The sequence below is a fragment of the Canis lupus genome, chromosome 11, assembly GCF_003254725.2.
Source record: "Canis lupus dingo isolate Sandy chromosome 11, ASM325472v2, whole genome shotgun sequence".
NCBI lineage: Eukaryota > Metazoa > Chordata > Mammalia > Carnivora > Canidae > Canis > Canis lupus.
Genome location: NC_064253.1, coordinates 2,561,358 through 2,582,073, shown reverse-complemented (window position 1 = coordinate 2,582,073; position 20,716 = coordinate 2,561,358). Strand labels below are relative to the sequence as shown.

The 20,716-nt window shown below is 50.9% G+C and overlaps 1 protein-coding gene across 1 annotated transcript in view; it reads right to left on the bottom strand.

Annotated features, from left to right (window-relative positions):
- Positions 1 to 20,716, bottom strand: part of ADAMTS2 (ADAM metallopeptidase with thrombospondin type 1 motif 2) — a 224,564-nt gene that overhangs the window by 58,835 nt on the left and 145,013 nt on the right. Inside the window, exon 5 of the mRNA XM_035697210.2 lies at positions 14,809 to 14,892. Coding sequence (XP_035553103.2) covers positions 14,809 to 14,892 — 84 coding nt within the window. The remainder of the gene's footprint in view (positions 1 to 14,808; positions 14,893 to 20,716) is intronic.

The window sequence follows — 20,716 nt, the reverse complement described above, 5'->3', positions numbered from 1 at the left end:
TGACAGATAAAAGCCTGCGGCTGGTCTCCAGGGTCCAGCTGGTTTGCCCCACACCAGTGGGAGAACAACTCTGGCCACATCTTTGAGGAGGAGTCAAAAGTCTAGCCAGAAAGACACACCCATTTCAGGGCCAGAAAGCAGATAAAGGACCACAGGGCCAGGGACAGAACCAAAGGCAGGAGCCAGGCTGAAAGAAAGAGGCTGAGGAGGAGCAGGGTGGGGGACGAGAGAGAGGCCAGAATGCTGAGGAAGTGGGCTTGTGGGAAATGCTGGGCAGGTGGTGTACACCTAAATGCTGACAGGGGCAAGGCAGGTGATGTAAATCAGTGAGTGAGGCAGACTGATTGTAAGAAAAACCAATCTAGCTTTAGTTTTGTCAGTTTAGAAAAATTTTCCCACCCTGATAAAGAAAGTGGGGGGCTTGATCAGTGGCAAGGGAGGACCGTAGGAAAGCAAGGAGCCCGTGTACAACTGTTGGGGCGACAGCACTCAGTGCCCAGCTACTGTGGGTACGCAGAAATGGGGGCCCGGAGCTGCCAGATTGGGTTTCTCGGGTCAATCTTCAAATTTGGATTTTACAAAGTAAGCCCACCTCAGGGTAAATGTTGGCTCCAATGAAAGTAAGTTATGTGGACAAAACAAAACACATCCTCCAGGTCACTGGCTTGAGAACCCTGGAGTAAAGGTCCTCCTTTACAACACGCCCTTCTTGGTTGGCCCGACCCTGGCAAGTGCCTCCTTCCTCCCAGAAATACCTATGGTTCAGCCCAGGATCCCAGGCCCTCTGGCAGCCGGAATGATTTTGCTGCTGCAGCAGGATAATTTATTGAAATATTGATTTGCATTTTGTTCTAGCCTTGTCTTTGCCCGTGTCAAGAAGGCAGCCTGCCATGTGTTCTCCGGTCCTGCAGGGGCTTGTGCTGCAGGCACCAGAGCAGAGGTTGTCTGGGACCCCCTCCTCTCAGCTTTTGGGTTCTGAGGACACTCCCTGGGGAGGGGGCAGAGAGAAGGGCTGGGAAGGGCTGTGCCAGGACAAAGTGGTCCCGGGGAGGCAGATCTCAGAAAACACTGGTAGTGTGTTGGGCCCTGGGAGCATGCGGCCCAGATGGCACTCTGAGAGATGGAAGAGGAGGGTGACATCAGCTTTCAGGCACCCAAGAGGCAGAGCTGCTTGCACATCCTATTTCCCTGCCCATGTCCCAACTTTCTCAACGTTCTGGCCCGTCTACGATGGGCACAAAGGAAACAAGGACCAAAATCCTTATCTTTGTTGGGCCTGGAGCATTCAGGAGGGTGTGGGTACGCAGGGGCCAGCCTGTGACCTGATAGTGCCCTGTGCCCCACGGCAGGCACAGGGCCTCTGGGTCAGAGAGGAGGGAGGGAACACGGGAGGGGAACAGTGTGGAGCGGGTGTATTGCAGGGGCCATATCAGCTGATTCAGGATCACAGGGTGACAGGAGATGAGCAAGAGAGGTATGGGGGCTGGCAGGTCAGGGAGGAAGAGGCTTCTGGCTTTGGTGGAAGGTGACAAGGGGGCCTACACAGGATGTGGGAGGAGAGGCTTGCAAGCTTGTAGGGGAACTGTGGGGTCCATGGAGTCTGGGGAGACAATCAAGGGACTATCTTCTCCCACCTGGCTTGCTTGCTTGGGAAGAACTTGGCAGTTTTGCTTTGGGGCTGTCTCCCACTCATCTGGGTGTAGTGCCTGGGGGATCAGTCCAAGTGCTCTGCTCACCCCTGACAAGGGCTGGCCTGGGACCAGAGTGAGGCCAAAAGAGCAGAAGCTCAAAAGGACCAGACAGGTTAAAGCAGGTTTTTGGGGAGAAACCCCCCAAAGCAACCTCCCATGAGCCTCTGTCTCCTGCACCCCAGGCTCAGCCTTTCTTCCACCAGCTCCTCCCCTGGCCTTCCCACAAGTTCCTGGAACTTTGGAGGACTGGCAGACAGAGATGTCCACGCAGAGGGCCCAGGAGAGGGTCTGGGCCAGCCCATGTGGGTCTCTTGGACTCTGGTGGTTCCTCCTGCTGCAACCATCCAGCCACATCCGCACAGCCCTGTGATGGGTCCCACTCTCTGGGGCCCCTCAGACCCTGCCCTGTCTTTGCCACAGACCACAGTATGTGAGCTGTGACTCTCCTCCCAGCAAGGAGAGGACACCTCTATTTCTGCCATCCGTATCCCTTCTAAAGTGCCAGAGAGACTGTGAGAGTTGCCTGTTTCAGTTAAGAAAGGTTCTCACACCCAGCTCGCTTAAGCCACCTGCGTTCCTCCCAGCACCTCAAGGCACCTGTCTCTTGGCTGCCTGCTTGCCTCTGCATGGGGTTTCTCTAGGAAAAGCTGTTTGGACAACTCCCCTGTTCCCACTTATGCAGGGATGGGGACCATGCTTGACCCCAGCAAGTGGGTGGCCACAGCACTAGCTCGAAGACCTCACAGATGGGACGCTCCTCCCCCAGGGGGAGCCGTGGGTGCCAGCTGTGCAGAGTGAATCACAGTGGAGTGATGGTTGTGCTGTTTTCACTGTGGAAGGGGTCTTTTCTCCACCCCTGGGGGGCTGCTGGGGGGCAGCTCCAGGTTTACAGGTATCACCTAGTTTAAGCTGTACAATTGACTAAGATATAGGTGCTGTTATCATCCAGTGGAGGAACCGCATCAGAGACAACCCAATAAACAGCCCCACGTCCCGCTACTACACAGAGGTGGAGGTGGGCTTGGAAGCCACGCTGCAATCTGAAGTGTCCTATTCCCGGGCCTTCAGAGCTGGGGGGACGCAAAGGGCAGGTCCCCAAGGTGGCCACCAGGTGGTGCTACTGCCACAAGAATGGAGGTGCCTGGCTCGCCAGCAGGCAGGACACCCTGAGGCCTGGCTGCAGCGCTAAGCCCAGGCAGGCACCGGGCAAAGGGGATTCTGAAGGCCAGAGACAACCTCTGGGGCCACATCCCAAATTCGCCAATTAAGACCTGTTCAAAAGTTATTTCAATCATTGCTCTCTGACATTTCCATTGTTTGCCCTTGAATGAACTGAATTATTTATGTTCTTCCCTCGAGTCAAGGAGACAGGAGGAAAACTGGACCAGTAGCCTGGAGGCTGATCTAGCAGCCTGGAATAGCACCCAGTTGTGGGGCACCTATACCGGTGCAGCCACATGTGAGGGAGCTCCACAGACCCCAGACCTATCCTGTAGCTCACCAGGACACGGAGAGGTGACAGGTGGGGCTCACCCGGGCTGTATGAGTCCTAGGGTTGCAGACCTACTCATCTCTCATCCGCGCGTGTTCTTAATCAAGTTACCTCCCTATGCTGAGCTCCCCATCTGCAGAATGGGTACAACCACAGTCCAGAGCCAGGAGCACAGGGCCTTCTGTCGGTGACAATTAGCACCTACAAATGTTCCTTGTCCTGGTTGCTGTGGTGGCAACAACGATGAGGATGCAGGTATGGCGCCAGTCCTTTGGAAAGCCAGCCCACCTTCAGGAGTTGCCTGCAGTTCATTTTCCAGGGGATCAGGCTTCTTAACTGCCCCAGACAGCATGCCTAGAGCCCACACCTGCAAAAGGGCAGGACGTGCTGGGCTCAGGTGAGCAGAGAGCATGTTTCTTGACCTGGCACGGCTGACACTGGGGGGCTAGGTACTTCTCTGTTGTAGAGACTGTCATGTGCACTCTAGGATATTCAGCGGCATCCTAGTCTCTACCTGCTTGATGCCATTGGCCGTGGGGAACCTCTGATGTGGGGGAGTACTGGAGGGGAGCAAAGGGCAAGAAACTTGGGGCTTGCACACCCGAGCCAGTGGAATGACTGCATCACAGCCTCCCCAGAGCAAAGTAGTTCCCCACAGTGTGACCTCCACAGCCTGCCAGCATCCTCACTGTCAGGTGGGGGTTGCCATGCACCTGCCCCGTGGATGATTCTCTGTGAGGGTGAAGTGAGTTCAGAACTCATCATGATGGGCATCTCAGACAGGCAACAGGCCTGAGGCTAGAATGCGAGCCTCTTCTTTCTCTGCCTGGGACTCCCATACCATTAAGGCATGCTCCAGGCATTTTCCCGGAGGCTGGGAAGCTATTTCCAGAGAAAGCCAAGCTGCCAGCATGGGATTCTCAGCAGGAACCTTCCCAGGCTTAGCCAAGGCCTCCAAAAGATAGGGTCCAGCCCCTGCAAATCCTTGTGCTTCTCTGGACCCTGGCTGGTCTGGCTCAGGAGATAGGCTGGAATGACAGGGGCCAACCACCAATAGGTTGGGAAATGGGGCCCAGACTCTGGGGAGGTGCTCCAAATCCCCTATGCTGCCCCTCATACCAAATCCCCTATGCTGCACAGGTGAGGAACGGCCAAGGAGCACAGCAAGAGGGATGGTGGCACTAGGCCCTGGGACACAGACTCCTCACCCCCAGCATTCTCTTCTCTTGCCTCAACTAAGGGATTCAGTTAGAATTTCTTAAGACCTTTTCCCTCCTTAGGAGCACTCCACGCTTGGTCTTGATTTGGGTCTTTCACGACCAGACACCTTATGTTCTTTCCTGACTGTCCCTGAGTCTCTCATTTCCATTTGCTTTGGTTTCCATCATCCTAGGAAATATGTAAAATGAGAACAGTTCAGTAGCTTTGGTGCCTTCTCAAAAAAATCAATTGAAAAGCCAGTTGCTATGCAACCCTCAAGTGTTGCTGATGTTCTGCTCCCTGGCTGATGGCATATTGTATAAAATAAGATAATCTCTTTTCTTTTTTTTTTTTTTTTTAAGAAATGGAGAAAAATGTTGTTTTAGGAAAAACTTGAGATAACTCAGAGGCTTCTCATAAGCTGGAAGACAAACAACATGTCACTCGTGTAAGTGCTGATTTTATCCCTTCCGGAGCCTCCTGGGGTCTGGGGACAGGCCCAGGGGAGCTGGTCTGTTTCCATCATAATTTGGTATGAATGACAATGTCTGAATACATGCCCAACTTCCTGCCCCAAGTCTGCCTTGACATTATAGCCCTCTGCCAAGAGTCCCCAGACCTTGGGGGGCATAGCCCAGTCCCTCTCCTTATAGGTGTCCTGGCTACAGTCATCCTTCCAGGTATGGGGGCCTTGCTCCATGATAGGAAACAGGACTTCCCTAAAGAGCAGCTCACCAGAGGAGCCAAACCCCATCTCCAGATCCCCAACCTAGAAGCCCTGCCCGGTTCCTCCCTGAACAAGCAGAGCTCATTGTCTCCAACATGGATGCTGCACCTCTTGTTCCTCAGACCCCGGCTGGGCAGTTACCTGCCTGGCCACTCCATCCGGGGCCACCTCCTGCTCTATTTCCTTTAAGATGCTCCTCACTTGGGGATCCCTGGGTGGCGCAGCGGTTTGGCGTCTGCCTTTGGCCCAGGGCGCGATCCTGGAGACCCGGGATCGAATCCCACGTCGGGCTCCCGGTGCATGGAGCCTGCTTCTCCCTCTGCCTATGTCTCTGCCTCTCTCTCTTTCTCTCTCTGTGACTATCATAAATAAATAAAAATTAAAAAAAAAAAAAGATGCTCCTCACTCTGAAATGGGATTGTTTCACTTGTGACTTCATGGGGAGCTCATGCTCCACCCCTGGAAGAGCACTCAGGGCCTGCTCTTCCTGCCCCAGTATGCCCCCAAAGACCCCAAACAGGACCCTGCCCCCACCGGGAGGGTGCTGTGCAGAGTGGGGTCTGCGACCGGTGGACACACACTAGTAACCGTCCCCAATGAGATAAGTACTGAAATGAGCAATTTGCTGGTGTGATTTTATGTGAATGGAATTTAATAATAAAACGTCTGGGCTGGTATTTTTGTATACCTTATTATATTATTTGTCACATTTTCCTTTCCTAATAACTCCTTCTCAGTGTATCTTATGGGACTGGTCAGTGACAGACCTTCAGGCCTGGGGTGTTCTGTGTGTCTGGCTCAGCGAGCGACCTTGGCCCTATGGCTGCTCTTCACAGATGGTCCCTCTTCCGTGCTGGCCAATTGCTCCAGGTCCGTGGGACAGGCCCTCCTTTCCTCTAACCCTTGCCCCTGAGTCCGGTGGCCTATGACTGTGCTTACTTCAAACAACCGAAGCCCATAGCTAAGCATGCTGTGCGGTGCCTGGGCTCCTCATGCTCTGCCCCCAGGACAGAACACCCTGTTCCAGCAACTCTGGACCAGCAGGTGGGGGCCTCCACCCCGTCCCTTCACGTTGGGGTACCTGTGCAGTGTCAGCTCCCCTGTGGTTGGCCAGCCATGTCCTCCTACCTCTACTATCTCTCTGCCTGCACTGCTGCAGAGTGTCCTCCCTTGGGAAATCGAGAGCCACACCCTGGAAACCCTCTCAACCCAGCAACCAGCCAAAAGAGGACTGAGCATCAGTCAGACCCCATCACATTCTGGAACCCTCCAGGCCACACTGGCCCCGATGGGCACCAGCCTCTCCCAGAAACCTCCACCACAGCCTCATGGGTCTGACCTGGGCCCAGGGGCTTCCAGGGGACAGGCAGGGTGGGGAAGAAGGTGGGCAGAGTGTGGGGTGAGCTTTGCTTACAGGAGACCTGTCAGCCCAGCTGGATCCCCAGGGGCCAGCAGAAAGGCAGGCAGCACACTGTCCCTCCTGGCCAGGCCGAGGGGACTGGGGCTGGGCAATCCCCCACATCTTACTGTGTCCTCTATCCTGACTCCTCCAATGTCACTGGCAGGGGTCTGAGGCCAGTCTACTAAGCCCCTGGCTGGGGTGCAGTAGGCGCTTTCTGGATTTGGCTCTGAAAGCATGTAACCCCCTCCAGATTCTCCTTTCTAAAGTTCCTAAACTCCTTCACAGCATGAAGTCAGGGAGGCTGGGTGCCTCTTGGTTCCCCCTGTACTGGTCCTGGTCTCACTGAAGCTGCTCTACTGCCCAGGTGAGCTCCGGCCACTCATCTTGCCAGTCGAGTCCTCCAGGCAGCCCCATGGCCTGCCCACCGCCCCATATGTCCCTGGGAAGAGCATGCTGCTGCCTGACCATGGGGTCTGTGCCTACTCCCCTTCCTCTCCACTCTGCCTATGGGAGATTCAGGGTGGGGTGCCCACATGGAAGACCCCTCCCCCCCAAGGCAGCATGTAAGAGGCAGAGCCAGACTGGCCATGGCCATGAGGTGATTTGGCCTCACCTGCAGGTAGGGCCGCATACCTGAGGCAGCCCGCATTCCACATGGCCTGCTCAGAGGTTCCCTAAGCATGCAAGTGGCAGAGTCCCTGGGCCCAACCACGGGAAGGGTAAGACAGTGACCCTGAGGGCACAAGGACAGACCCCTCCCTACCTGTCCCCAAGCCACTACAGAGATGAGGTGCCACGTGAAAGCAGGAAGTCTCTTCTATGTCCTCCTAAATCAGAAACAAAACGCTGGACATGACAGAGCCCTGTGGCATGCCACTGGAAACCCTACTCGGGTGCATTCAGTTAAACGGGATCACTTGGACTCAATCATTTTTAAATGCTTTTTTAAAACACGTAAACCATTTTCTCATAATTAAAAATGCACTATTTTGTTTATAAAAGAAGCATGCTTATCACGATAGATTAAGAACATTCAGTAGAGGGGATCCCTAGGTGGCTCAGCGGTTTCGCGCCTGCCTTTGGCCCAGGGCGCGATCCTGGAGTCCCGAGATCGAGTCCCACATCGGGCTCCCTGCATGGAGCCTGCTTCTCCCTCCTCCTGTGTCTCTGTCTCTCTATGTCTATCATAAGTAAATAAATAAATCTTAAAAAAATAAAAGAACATTCAGTAGAGTACAAAGAAGAAAATAAAAACCCATGGCCTACTAGCCCAGAGAGAAGTATTAGTTACCTTTGATGTATTCCTTCCAGTGCTTTCTGCATATACTTGAACACAAAGTAAGATCATACTGCAAGTTAGGCTCTTTTTTTTCCCCCAAAAAGCAAACAAAGTTAACTTTTGGCCATAACAATTCCTCAGTGCTTTTTTCTTTTTTAAGATTTTACTTATTTATTCATGAGAGACAGAGAGAAAGGCAGAGACACAGGCAGAGGGAGAAGCAGGCTCCATGCAGGGAGCCCGACGTGGGACTCGATCCCAGGACCCCAGGATCATGACCAGAGCCAAAGGCAGACGCTCAACCGCTGAGCCAGCCAGGTGCCCCCTCGGTGCTCTTTAAGATGCTTTGAAAATGGGATTTCCTGGTGGCCCATATTGTACCACATAGACATCTTAGAGTTTATTTGATTAGACCCCTATTAGTGGACAGTTCAAAATTTGTCCCATTGTTAATACTTAGAAATAAGGCCATGGCCTTTGTCTTCTTCCTAAAACTTTACCCACAGCTCTGACAACTGTTTTGGGCTAGAGTCATAGAAAGGAATGAATAAAGGCAAACATGAAGGACCTTTCTAAGGGCAGTGGTATTGTCACATTCCCTTCTAGAAATGTCTGCATTTATACTCATACCAGAAAAGCATATTGCTTCATCTACCCAACCCAGCAGTTAAACCTCTCCTTCTAATCTTAACACATTGATGTTTTAAGTAGGGTAAATAAATTGTTTTATTCATTTAATAGTACAGTTAAATACCCCTCCCTTTTTTTTTTGGCCTTTTGTATTCTTCTTCTGCATACTGTGATATACTACCAATTCTGTTTCTCCTATGATTTGTAAGAGCTCTTCATATATTTGGATATCTTTGCCATACCATACTGCAAGTATTTTCCATGCCTGGGCTTTGTATTTTAATTGTTTCTTGACAGAAGCTCTGTATTTTCAGTATTCAAATATATCTGTCTTCCCCTTAACAATTCCTTCTATTTTACTTAGGCTTAGGGAGTCCTGGGTAACCAATGTTTCCTTCTTGATCTTTGTGGTTTAAACAGCCAAATGTGTTATTGGCCTATATTTATCATATATTTAACTTACCCTATATTAAATTCCTATCAGTCCTACATTTATTTATGACATATAATAATAACCACTTCACTTATATTTATCACATGCTATCTATAGAAGTGTTTTCAGAGCTACACAGTTGATTCGGTTGATCTGTTTGTGCTTATGCAGATACAGTATGATTTTAATTTTTTTCATTTCACAAGATATCTGGAGTAAATCTCTCTTTATTTGCTTACTTTTCATGGTTTTCCCAGCCAGTCCTTCTTAGGCTTCTTAGGCTTCCAGATGAATCTTAGAATCATTTCATCTGATTTCCAATTATTAATTTGGGAAAGATCAGTATCTCTACCGCAAGCAGTCTTCCCGTAGGGACAGCATTTGTCTCTGCCTTCATTTTTATTTCTTTCCTACCAGTAACAATGAGCAATTTTCTTTTTTTTTAATTTTTACTTTTAAAAAAATTTTTAATTTTTTTATTTTTTTGCAATTTTCTTCTGATGGGTCCTATACGTATATCTTGTTAGGACCAGGCCAGGTATTTTATATTTTTGGTTACTTCTCTCAAGGGAACTTTTCTTTCCCTATTACACCTAGTCATAGAGCATTGTGGGTTCATGCAAAAATTAGTGATTTTTATAGAATTGCCTTATATTTGGCCAATTCACTAAGCTTCTTTATTGACTCTAGTTTTACTGTGGATCCTTCTGGGTTTTCCAGGCATATGATTATCAGCAAACAATTACGGTTTTATCTGTTCTTTTCTGATGCTGGCTCCATGTCATAAAGACACTGCCTAGAATTTCCAGAACCTCAGTAACAAAGTCACCTTCTTGTTGCCAACATTACTGGGACTGCCTCCAGGAGGGCAGCATTCCCAAAGTGAGTTCTGCAGAACCCTGAGTATGGAAGCAAAAGGGTTCCACTGAGAAACAGGTTTGAGAAACTACATGTACTGATCCATCTCTTGAGATTCACCATGCACATTCCTTTAGGACATTCCTGTCCTAAAGCTTCTGAGATATTCTGCTGTCAGGAATACTTATTTTACGTTCATTCGTAAGCCTTTCCCAGGCCTATTCGACTATGGAACTCCTCTATCTTCCTGTGTAAACATTGATGAACATCCTAAGAATTCGCTATGCAGAATGCTTTTAGGGACAGGTGCTTCTTTCTCCACCTTTATTTAGTTATTTAGTTATTTTTAAAGATTGTATTTATTTATTCATGATAGACATAGAGAGAGAAAGAGGCAGAGACACAGGCAGAGGAAGAAGCAGGCTCCATGCCAGGAGCCCGAAGTGGGACTCGATCCTGGGACTCCAGGATCGTGCCCTGGGCCAAAAGCAGGCGCCAAACTGCTGAGCCACCCAAGGATCCCTCTTTCTCCACCTTTAAATAAAACTGGTTGTCATGTTACCATCTGTTTTCACAGATTTTTGAATACCAGGAGATCCTCTCTCAGCTCCTATGCAGCAGATCACACCCCTTGCTCTGCCCGTGCCTTCAGTGTCAGGGGCTCCTGCGGCTCTTCCTTAGGAGCCCCCCACTCGGCATACTTCCATGCACCTCCACTGGTGCCTTTGCAAGCAATGCTCATTATCTTCTCGAAGCTCCAGCCTACCCCAGCCATTTCTACCAGGCACCTCACACTCGACACGTCTCAACTGAACTCACTGCCTCTCTCTCCCACATCCTGCTTCTCCTCCTGTGTTCTCTATCTCAGGGGCAGGCATCATCATGGACCTGGCTGCCCAAGGAATGGGCCCATGGTCTCTCCACCTTTACCCACCAACTCAGCATCCATGCCCTCCAGATCTGGCCTCCTACCAAAGCTCCCTTTCATCTGCCTTCCTCACTCCAGCCTGTAGCCATGGTCTCAGTACAACCCACTTCTGTCGTCCCTTCAATGGCACTGCATCCACTCCCCCAACCCCTGGCCAGGCTCCCACCCACCATTCTGCACATAGGAATCCACAGAGTGTCTCAGAGATGCACATTGGGTGCTGGTTCTTTTCCCTTTTACTCCTTTCCAGTCACTTGGCCTGACTTCATGAGGCCTGCCTGCCCCACATCTCCCCCCATGAGTCTCTGACACCCCCCCCCCATTATAATTGTTTCCTTGTCTGTACTTATGTTCTAGAGGCAGCACTACATGTCGGGGACCGTGTCAGTGGCCCAACCCAGGGCTAGGCACACAGAAACCCTTTGTAAAGTATGTGTTAAATGAGGAGCTTTTGTCATCAGCAAACTGATGTGATGAACTATAGGGACAGACTTCCTGATGACCAACGATCGCCTTATTCCCAGGATAAATCATATTTTATAGCGGCGGGAGTTTCGTTTTATGTGTTATTGAATTAAGCTCTTAAAGCCTCAGGATTTTTTATATCTATTTTTAGAAGGAAGGCAGGTCTGTACGTTGTCTTGGACATGCTACTTTTGGCAGCTTTGAGTATAGGAATCGCACTGCCTATAAAAATAAATTGAATGGATGTCAGAACACATATATGTATATGCCCTGAAATGATTTCTCTGGTGTTGTATTATCCTTGTTTAATAGAAATGAATAAGAATGCATCGGCAAAGATAGATGATCTGACTCTCAATTTAGAGCTAATTTTCAGAGAACTTTGACAATGCTGGAGAACTTGAGCTCTTGCCATGGTTATGGGACCTATCATGGTGTTTTCCAAATATTTTGGAGTTGGCTTTGAAATATTCTGATTTCCTAGGAAATCCCTGACTTACCTGTTCACCTTCAGATTCTGATGCTTCTGCAAACAGCAGACTGTGGTCACTGCCCACAGCAGTGAAGGGGAAGAAAATAACTACAAGAAAAAACGGCTTTGGATGCAGACAATGTAGCCCAGAGCCCACCAGGGTGCAGCTAAAACAAACAAGGCTTTGCTTCTTTGGGAAGTCAACACTTTTTAGATGAAATAAGAGCCAAAGCTTTGCTAGCACCGGTAAGCAAGTAACTGTTCACAATTTCCAAATTCTTCTTTTTAACCAATATGGGGGCAATCTCGATGCATCCTGCCACCTGGTCCCAGACCCATTTGTGGCTCTTCTCCTCTTTCTACCTCCAGGGGTGACCTGAAGTTTCCTATTCCACCCCACCCCCCAGCCAGCAGTAAAGGGGAAGGGGGTTGGAAATAACTGTAGCTGCACCTCCCAAACCCTCCTACAGTCGGAGAAGGGTATGCGCATCCCCTCATCTGCTGCACTGGGCATCTGAAGGAAGGGGATGGGAGAGGCCCTGAGGGTGGCAACTGCCCCAAATGCCTCCTCTTCTGCCCTGGAGAAGCATTCTGGTGTAGGTTACATTATGCACGTCCTTTGTAATCTTTTAGTTTGTGCTTCCTCTCTCTTTCCCATTCTCTCTCTCTCTCTCTCTCTCTCTTTCCTAGGCGCATACACCAGATGTTTTGCTTTGCAAAGCTCTCTTCTTGATTGTTTCAATTACTTCTCTGTCCTAATTTTTTAATTTCTGCTTTTCTGAAAAGGCTTCCTTATTTTTGTTCTCCCTAGGTTTTTGGCTTGTGGTCCTTGTTGGTACTTGTCTTGACATCTCTGAGTTCAATGCAGGGTTAACATGTATTCATTCCTTCTTGTGCAATCTGAGGAAGCACCTGCAAATTTGCCCCTGAATGCAGCCTTGGCCATACCCCGTACATTTTGATCTCTAGCACTCTCATTTTCATTTAGGGTTCTAAGCGGTCTGTAACTACAGTTCTTCATGGTCTCTTTCCTAGCAGGTTGTTCTTCAAATGTTTAAAGACACTGGATTTGGGGATCCCTGGGTGGCTCAGCGGTTTAACACCGCCTTCAGCCCAGGGCCTGATCTTGGAGACCTGGGATCGAGTCCCACGTCAGGCTCCCTGCATGGAGCCTGCTTCTCCCTCTGCCTGTGTCTCTGTCTCTCTCTCTCTCCCTCTCTCTCTCCCTCTCTTTATGTCTAAAATGAATGAATGAATGAATAAATAAATAAATAAATAAATAAATCTTTAAAAAAGAATAAAGACACTGGATTTTCTTTTTCCCCCAGTCTATATATCCCTTCCTCCGCCCCGTTTTAGGGCACTGAGTAGGGCCCTAACAGTTTTAGCTCTATAAAATTCACTGAAGTTGTCTTTACAACCTAAAGCACTTTTGTAATTTTCAAGCGTTCTGTGAGTCCTCACAGAAAGAAGGCACATAGTTCTGTAAGGCAAAGAACAAAATGATATAACTGCTAATTTAACTTCACACATTATTATTGTATTATTTGAAACTTCAATGCCTTTTAAAATATAATCTGTGAAAGGTTTTTTTTTTTTTAAAGATTTTATTTATTTATTCATGAAAGACACACCAAAAGAGACAGAAACATAGGCAGAAGGAGAACCAGGCTCCATGCAGGGAGCCCAATGTGGAACTCGATCTTGGACCCTGGGATCACACCCTAAGCCGAAGGCAGCCACCCAACCGCTGAGCCATCCAGGCGTCGCACCATGAAAGGTCTTGAAAAGAGTATGAAAGATTCCCACAGTTAAGTTTTTGTCAGTTTCTCCCTTGTTCTGATAGTCTGCTTTGACATATTTTATGTTCTCCATGGGGTGCATGAAGGACCACGACTGGTGCCCTCACTATGGCTGCTTCTACTTCAGAGCAACATGCTTCCTGGGTAAAGAGAGTTGAGCCCAAGATCCACTATTCCTGCAATTCATCCGGCCATTCGAGTCCTTCACTGTCATTTTTTATACCGCGCGGGTCTTGTAAGTTGTGTGCAGCTGGATTCTATTTTTGGAGACTGAGATTCTCTGTCTTTGAGCAGAGGAGTTTAACCCTACACCTAATTACCAGGCCTGGTGATTGAGTTTGTACCTACTGAGCAAAGTCAGACCATGGGTTCTGGAATTTGGCTGCTAGGGTAAGAAGCCCAAGTCCCAAGGAGCCAAATGACACTGGCTACACACCCAGCACACCACCAAACCGCTTTAAGCCTCAGTGTTCTCTGTGAAACAGGGATCATCATGGCCCCACCTCCCCATCGGCCCCTGGACTCAGTGAGTTAACATGAGTAAGGTGCTTCTGAGCCACCCGGCACAAAGCTTCTTCCTTCCTCACCATCTCTCCTTTCTCTGTACCCCCTTACCTTTCCGTGTCAGGTCACTGTTTCCAGGAGCTTTTTACCCCTGCTGCACAGACCCCTGCACGTGGCTAGGAAAGACCGCTCCAAGTTTGACAGCAAGAAGAGGCAGGAAGGGCAGGAGAGCCCCCTTGAGGGCAGGAGCTATGCAGAGGAGGACAGAGAAGCTAAGACGAGGAGGAGGACGAGGTGGAAGAGGTGGGTAGGAGGTGAGGTGAAGGATAAAGCAACCTCAAGTTTCTGAAGCTTTGACGTCTGGGGCCATGCTGACCCTAGAGGGACTGCCCCTAGGGGTTCCCCAATTCCTAGAGACACTAAGCCACCACTCTGGAGCAGGCTTTTCAAATGTAAACCAACCAAGTCAGAGTCCACACCCCCAGCCACCTCCTTCAAGGAACTCTCCCATTCCAGTCACCCAGGAGTTACTCACACTGGCCAGTCCCCTTCCTACCGTGCACCCTGCCATACCCAGCCCTTCCTGCGAAAACAGCAGTTCCCCACTCCCTCCGGCTGCCACACACCCTGTAGCCCTGTGTGGTGACAAACCATCTTTTCCATGGTAGTCATATCTTGATCAGTTGGCCTCCCCACACCTGAATAATCACAAAACCTATGTTTTAAAACAAGGAGTGAGGTGAAAAGGGATCAAGAATATAGGGGTGACTCACAGTTTCTTGCTTCTTACAGGTACCACAGGGCAGTTGGGGGCAGGTGTGGAGGTGCTGGCTTTCAGAGGAGGAGGCCCAGTGCTTCAAGGGAGGCCCCATTCATCCTACAGCAAATGGGGGCTCTGCGGTATCAGAGACACGGGCTCACTCACCTTCCCGTAGCTCAGCAGGATTATTCGCACCAAGACGACATTGATGTGGGCCCCCAAGGACTCATCATGATAGATTTCGTTTACCTGAAAGACAACCAGGGAGGTGTCAGCAGGAACCACAGGCCCAAGGACCACCTGCAGCTGACAAGGAAGGGCCCAGGGGAGGCTGTGCCTTCGCACCCACGCTGTGCCCTGCCCTCTGTAAAACAGGTTTAATTTTTTTTTTATTTTTATTTATGATAGTCACACACACAGAGAGAGAGAGAGAGAGAGAGAGAGAGAGAGAGAGAGAGAGGCAGAGACACAGGCAGAGGGAGAAGCAGGCTCCATGCACCGGGAGCCCAATGTGGGATTCGATCCCAGGTCTCCAGGATCGCGCCCTGGGCCAAAGACAGGCACTAAACCACTGCGCCACCCAGGGATCCCTGTAAAACAGGTTTAAGAGTCCCCATCTCACGAAGCTCTGTGAGCACTGGATTTCCACACAGGTACAAATGAACAGCTTTGGTAAAAGCAGTAAGACACTGTATTTGTCACCACCACTAAGTCAGATTGCCCGTAGCCCCCCATGAAGTCATGGAGGGGAGCAGGGTGCACAGCCCTACACACAGACACCCATGCAGGGCACTGAAGGTCAAACTAGATTGTTTAGTCCACGGTGAGACAATAGCCCTAAAAGCCAGTTTTCCTTACAAGAGAAAGGGTTTCTCTCTATATATGTCAAATAAATAAATAAAATCTTAAAAAAAAAAAAAAAAAAAGGATGGGGAGGGCCTGGGCAGCTCAGTGGGTTAAGCATCTGCCTTTGGCTCAGTCATGATTTCAGAGTCCTGGGATTGAGTCCCACATGGGGCTCCCTGCTCAGTGGAGAATCTGCTTCTCCCTCTCCCTCTGCCACTCCTCCTGCTTGTACTCACTGGCTCTCTCTGTCAAATAAATAAATAAATAAATAAATAAATAAATAAATAAATAAATAAATAAATAAATAAAATCTTTTTTAAAAAGGGAGGAAGAGAGGGTTTTTTTTTTTTTTTTTTTTTTTTTTAAATCTCCAAAGTATTGCTTTATGTCTCACAAGCAAGCCCAGCCAATTTGGCTCACGGGCTTTGAGCAAAAATCATGGAGCAGAAGTGAAGAAGGCAGTGATGTGGGAAGTCCTCCGGCAGCTGGAGGGCTCAGGAGAGAAGGGAAGACAGAGAAAGGCCAGGTGGAATGGCTAGGTTTCACTGTACTCCTTCTACCTCTGATCCCCAGCCTATGCTTCCAGTTGGGGAGACAGGGCAGGGAGGGTGGAAACATTAGGGAAGAAGTCAAAAGTAGAGAGAGCCCAATTCTGCTGTCTGGGACCTGGGAGGGGACAGGTTCATACTGAGAAGGGGTGGCTTCAGAGAGCCCAAATGGAGGCCAGCTCCCAGGGAGCTGGGTAGGATGGTTGGGGGCTGGTGTGTAGGTTGGCCTAGGTTGGCCTAGGGCTCTGGGGGGCACAGCTGGGCCTCAGAGGGAGTCAACGGGGTGCTGGCCTACAGGAGAGAAGGGCAGACATTGCATGGCCAAGGAGGAGAGCACAAGCCCTGACGACCCCAACTGCAGAGCCTCAGCCTGGAGGGCCACTGCCCAGGGCAGAGCATGCTGGGACAGATGTGTGCCAACACAAGGGGGCTATGCCATGAACCACCCCTACCCCGAGGGAGGAGGGCAGGGGATAAACCAGCCCTGCTTTGGACTGAATCATGTCTCCCCCAAATTCATAACCCCCAACATAATGCAATCTGGAGGTGGGGCATTCAAGAGGCAAACAGGGTTAGATGATGCCATGAGGGTGGGGTCCCTGTGGTGAGATTAGCACCTCTACAAGAAGAGGGACCGGAGAGCTCCCTCACTGTCTCTCTCACTGCCATGTGAGGACATGGCAAGGACGAAGCTGCCTGCAATCCAGGAAGAGAGCCCTCACTAGAAACCAAATTGGCTGACACCGTGATCTTGGGCTTCCAGCCTCCAGAACCACGAGGAACTAATGTGTGTTGTTTAGATGACTGTGCCTGTGGTATTTTGTTCGAGCAGCCCGAGTGAACTAAGACAAGCCCAGAGTCAGAGCTTACTTACCCTCTGCCCTGACTATTCTTCCCAAAGCCTTCTGAACCTCTCATGGGCCAGGTCACATTTCCTTCTCTATCCCAGCGTGAGGGTGGCATCAGATATAAGAACTCAAGAAAGCTACCTTTTCCCCCATGTTTGAGCTTTAGATGTGTAGATGTCCATCGTGCCATGCATATAACCCCCCAGCCCAGCAATGAGCCCTGTACAGATTTGCAATGGGACTTCTCCAACTGAGCCACCCTGGCCTGCTGAAGCCCACCACCCGCTGCTGGGGTTCAGAATTGCCTCGCCTGGCCTCTCCTCCATGGACCTCTACAGGTACCCAGCAGACCCAGGAGAAAGTTATTGGCCCTACTCCATGGCAGGCACCATGTTAGCATGTGGATTCAGCAGTGAACCAGCCCCGACCTGGCCCTCTGTCAGGAGGTAGAGAGAGAGACACTCAGAAATCACAGAAACAGTTCCACAATCATGAAAATGCTGACGAGGACCTCGAAGGATAGGCAGGGAATCTAGGGGGCATATTAGTGGTGAATCTGCCCTGGTGAGGATTGGTGGGTCCCCTAAGGACATGGCATGTCATCTCAGAGGTAAGAAATGACAAGGAATTAGCTCAGCAAAGCTGGGAGAGTGCTCCTGGCAAAGAAAGCATCATGTGCAAACATCCTGGGGTCAGAGGCAGTGAAGTGTGTTCCAAGGACTAAGCAGGGGGAGAGGACCCCTGAGGCCAGACCCCACAGGTATTCACGTAGTAAGAAGGGTTCCAGTTCTATTCAAAGAGCAGTGGAGGATATGGAGTCATGATAAAAAGATAATGACACTGCATTTAACAAAGATGACTCTGGGCTTCTTTATGAAAAGTAGATTAAAGTGCCCAGTTACAGCAGTTGAGGTGTAAAGTGTGGGGCTCAGATTAGGGGTGAGTGGGGGGGAGGAACAGATGTGGAATAGAATGGAAGGCACCTCCTATACAGCCCTGGGACACTCTGGGGCCCACCTCAGCCCCAGGCCCTTGTTGGCAAATGGAAATAGTCCATCTTTGCTCTGCACAGGAAGGAAAAATGCCTCAGGGTTGTCTCTCAGAGCCTCCCCAGAAAACAAGGGGCTAGAGACTCCCTCAACACCCTGAGAGTGCCTCTCCAAGGCCTGTGCTCTAACCGTACTTCTAAGAGCTGGTCTGGGGTACACCTCGAGGGGACTCACCCCCTACCATGTGAGGGTAGGCACTAAGCCCATGGTGTTACAAGCTTTAGGAAGACAAGTTTTATCAAGACCTACCTTGATATTTGGAAGGGATTCGGGGCTGAGTTCACAGAATTAGCTCATGTTATGCTCCCAACAGCCCTTAGAGGCCAGGGTGAGAGGTGGTCAATCCCATGAGCAATGGGGAAGCTGAAGCTCTGAGTGAGGTTGTGCATGCTTGTCCCCACAGGGAGGAAAGAGACCCTTTCCACTTCCTAGCCCAGACCTTGCCGATCAGGGCCCGGATCCTCTTGTTCCCCTGACCCCTGCCACTATGCCCAAAGGTAGCCACTTTCATCTCAGGTAAGGGTCCCATGTCCTTGGATATTAAGTAGGTCTGACCCTGACTCCTGATTTGGGACTGGGGATGACCAGAACCCCAGGAACCCCACCACTCAGCACTACATACTATGAGGCAGAGGCCCACATCCTGCTGGGGGCGGCGGCAAGGCTACCAGAGTCGGGGGTGTCAGGCCACTGAGCTGGGGCCAGGCTGGGGAAGCCCTGCCTTCCGAGCTGCCCACTGGCTGCCAGTTCTCATACGCTGGGCTAGATGGGTGCACCCTGCCCCCCAGCCTCCTGGGATGCAGAGGGGCACCCCCAGCAGGTGGCCAGCTGGGAGGCCAGGCTGTGGGTCAGGCTGGCAGCCAGGCCTACTCTGGAGACCCCCGGCCCACCTCTCTGGTCACTGTCAAATGCGGTGGGCCTTTCATGGGTTTCTCCCCTAGGAAGCCTCTGTGCCTTCCAGAGGGGCTACAGCTCCACATAGTCTCCTCCTCTCAGGAAGTCGGTGGGCTGTGCCCTGGGCTCTATGACGCCTCTCAGAGAATGCAGGGCAGGGTTGAGGAGAGGGCCCTCCCTGGTCCCACCCCCAGGGTGACATCCGCTTTTCAGGGGGCTGTAAATTGCCCAGCCCTCGAGCCCACAGGATGCTGCTCAGATGCTAGAAGCCAGCAGGGCCCGCCTGGCCACAGAGACCACTGCGAGACAAGGGGAACAAAGAGTCCAAATTCCAGTGAAACACTTGCATCCTTAGTAGGAACGCGGCGACAACACTGCTGCTGAGCGGTGGGCTGACGGACGTGCAGTCACTGGAGGCAGGAAGCAGCCTCCAAACACCTCCCTCACGTTTCCCCACTCCCCCCTTGACCCAGACCCTATCTCTCAGATAAGCAGCAGGGGTGCGGTTGGGGGGGATCCCGGAGCGCTCTCTGCCTCATCCCGCCCACACACCCCCATGCACCGTTGGTCATGACAGTCACCACTCAGCAGATATGGCCTCCTCTTCCTCTGCCTGGAACCCTCAGTGCCCCACCACCACCCCGGCTGGCACTCGGAGCCCTCTCTCATCGGCTGCCTTCCCCATGCTCCCCTACAGCTACTTTGGGGAGCCCCTGGCCTCGACTGCCCTGCCTTCTGCAAAGCCTGGCTGCCCTTCCCAGCTGTCTGGGCAGTGGCTCATCCCTGGAATTCCCTCTCCCCATCTCCAGCCCCAGAATTCTTGAAATCTCTGAAAAGCATCTGAAAAAACAAAGTCATGGTGATAAATGGGTTTCAAAGAAAGGGGGGGCAGTTACCCTTCTGCTTCATCCCTACCCACGCCAAGGCCTTCTCACTACAACTGAAATAAAATTGAAGCCCTGCTGCTTCTTCTCAGGTTGCCCTGGCCTTGCTCAGTGTGGTCCAGCCACTGGCCTCCAGGCACCTTGCCCAGAGAGCCCATCCCTACCTCAGGGCCTTTGCACTTACCAGGCCCTCTGTCTACTCATGCTTTTTGCCCAACACAACTGTCCCTGCTCACAATGAGCCCCAAAAGCACCCCCAAAAGTAGCTGCTTCTAGACAGGACTGTGCACTTGATATAAGAGGCACCTTTCCTCCTTGCTTGCTGCTGTGTCCCCAGCAGTGCCAAGCACCCAGTAAATGCTCAGTAAAGAGTTGTGAGTGAATGGATGACTTTGAAGAACATGAAACTATAAGAAATGGGCAAAATGTGTGAGACCAGTGGGGCCGGTGATGCCCTGTAATGACCCAGACCCTAGCTGAGTGCCCAAGTGTGTCTCCACCCACACCCTGCCCTCCCTGGGGACCCTTGTGTTGCGCAGAGGCTGCTCTCCTCTGCCCAGACCACAGTGGGAGGAGGGGAAGCCGGGACAACGTCCTTGAGCCCTGTCTTGAGAAATTGATCCTGGAATCTTTAAACCTTGGGGGAACATGTTCAAAGCCGCAGCCTTTCTCTGTGCAGAGCAAGGCCAAGGGCTCTCTTGTTTGGGGAAAGACACTGTAATGTGCCTTTTGCTTATGCAAAGCTGCGGCCAAGCTTCTGTTCTGGAATAGACAACAAGAAAGGACACAGGCTCTGCATGATAATGTAAAAGTTTGCCTTCTTTGTGGCAGAGTTCTACCCTGGCCATCGGTGAGCCCTGGCAGGTGGCCGAAGGCTGCTGGGCAGAGGTGACTTTCTCCTCTGCTGGGAGGATGGGGGGACGGGCAGGCAAAGGGAAGGCCGGTCCAGGGACGGGGGCTTGCTACTGGGGCAGGCAGTGCCATAGCTGCCAGCTGGCCTCCCA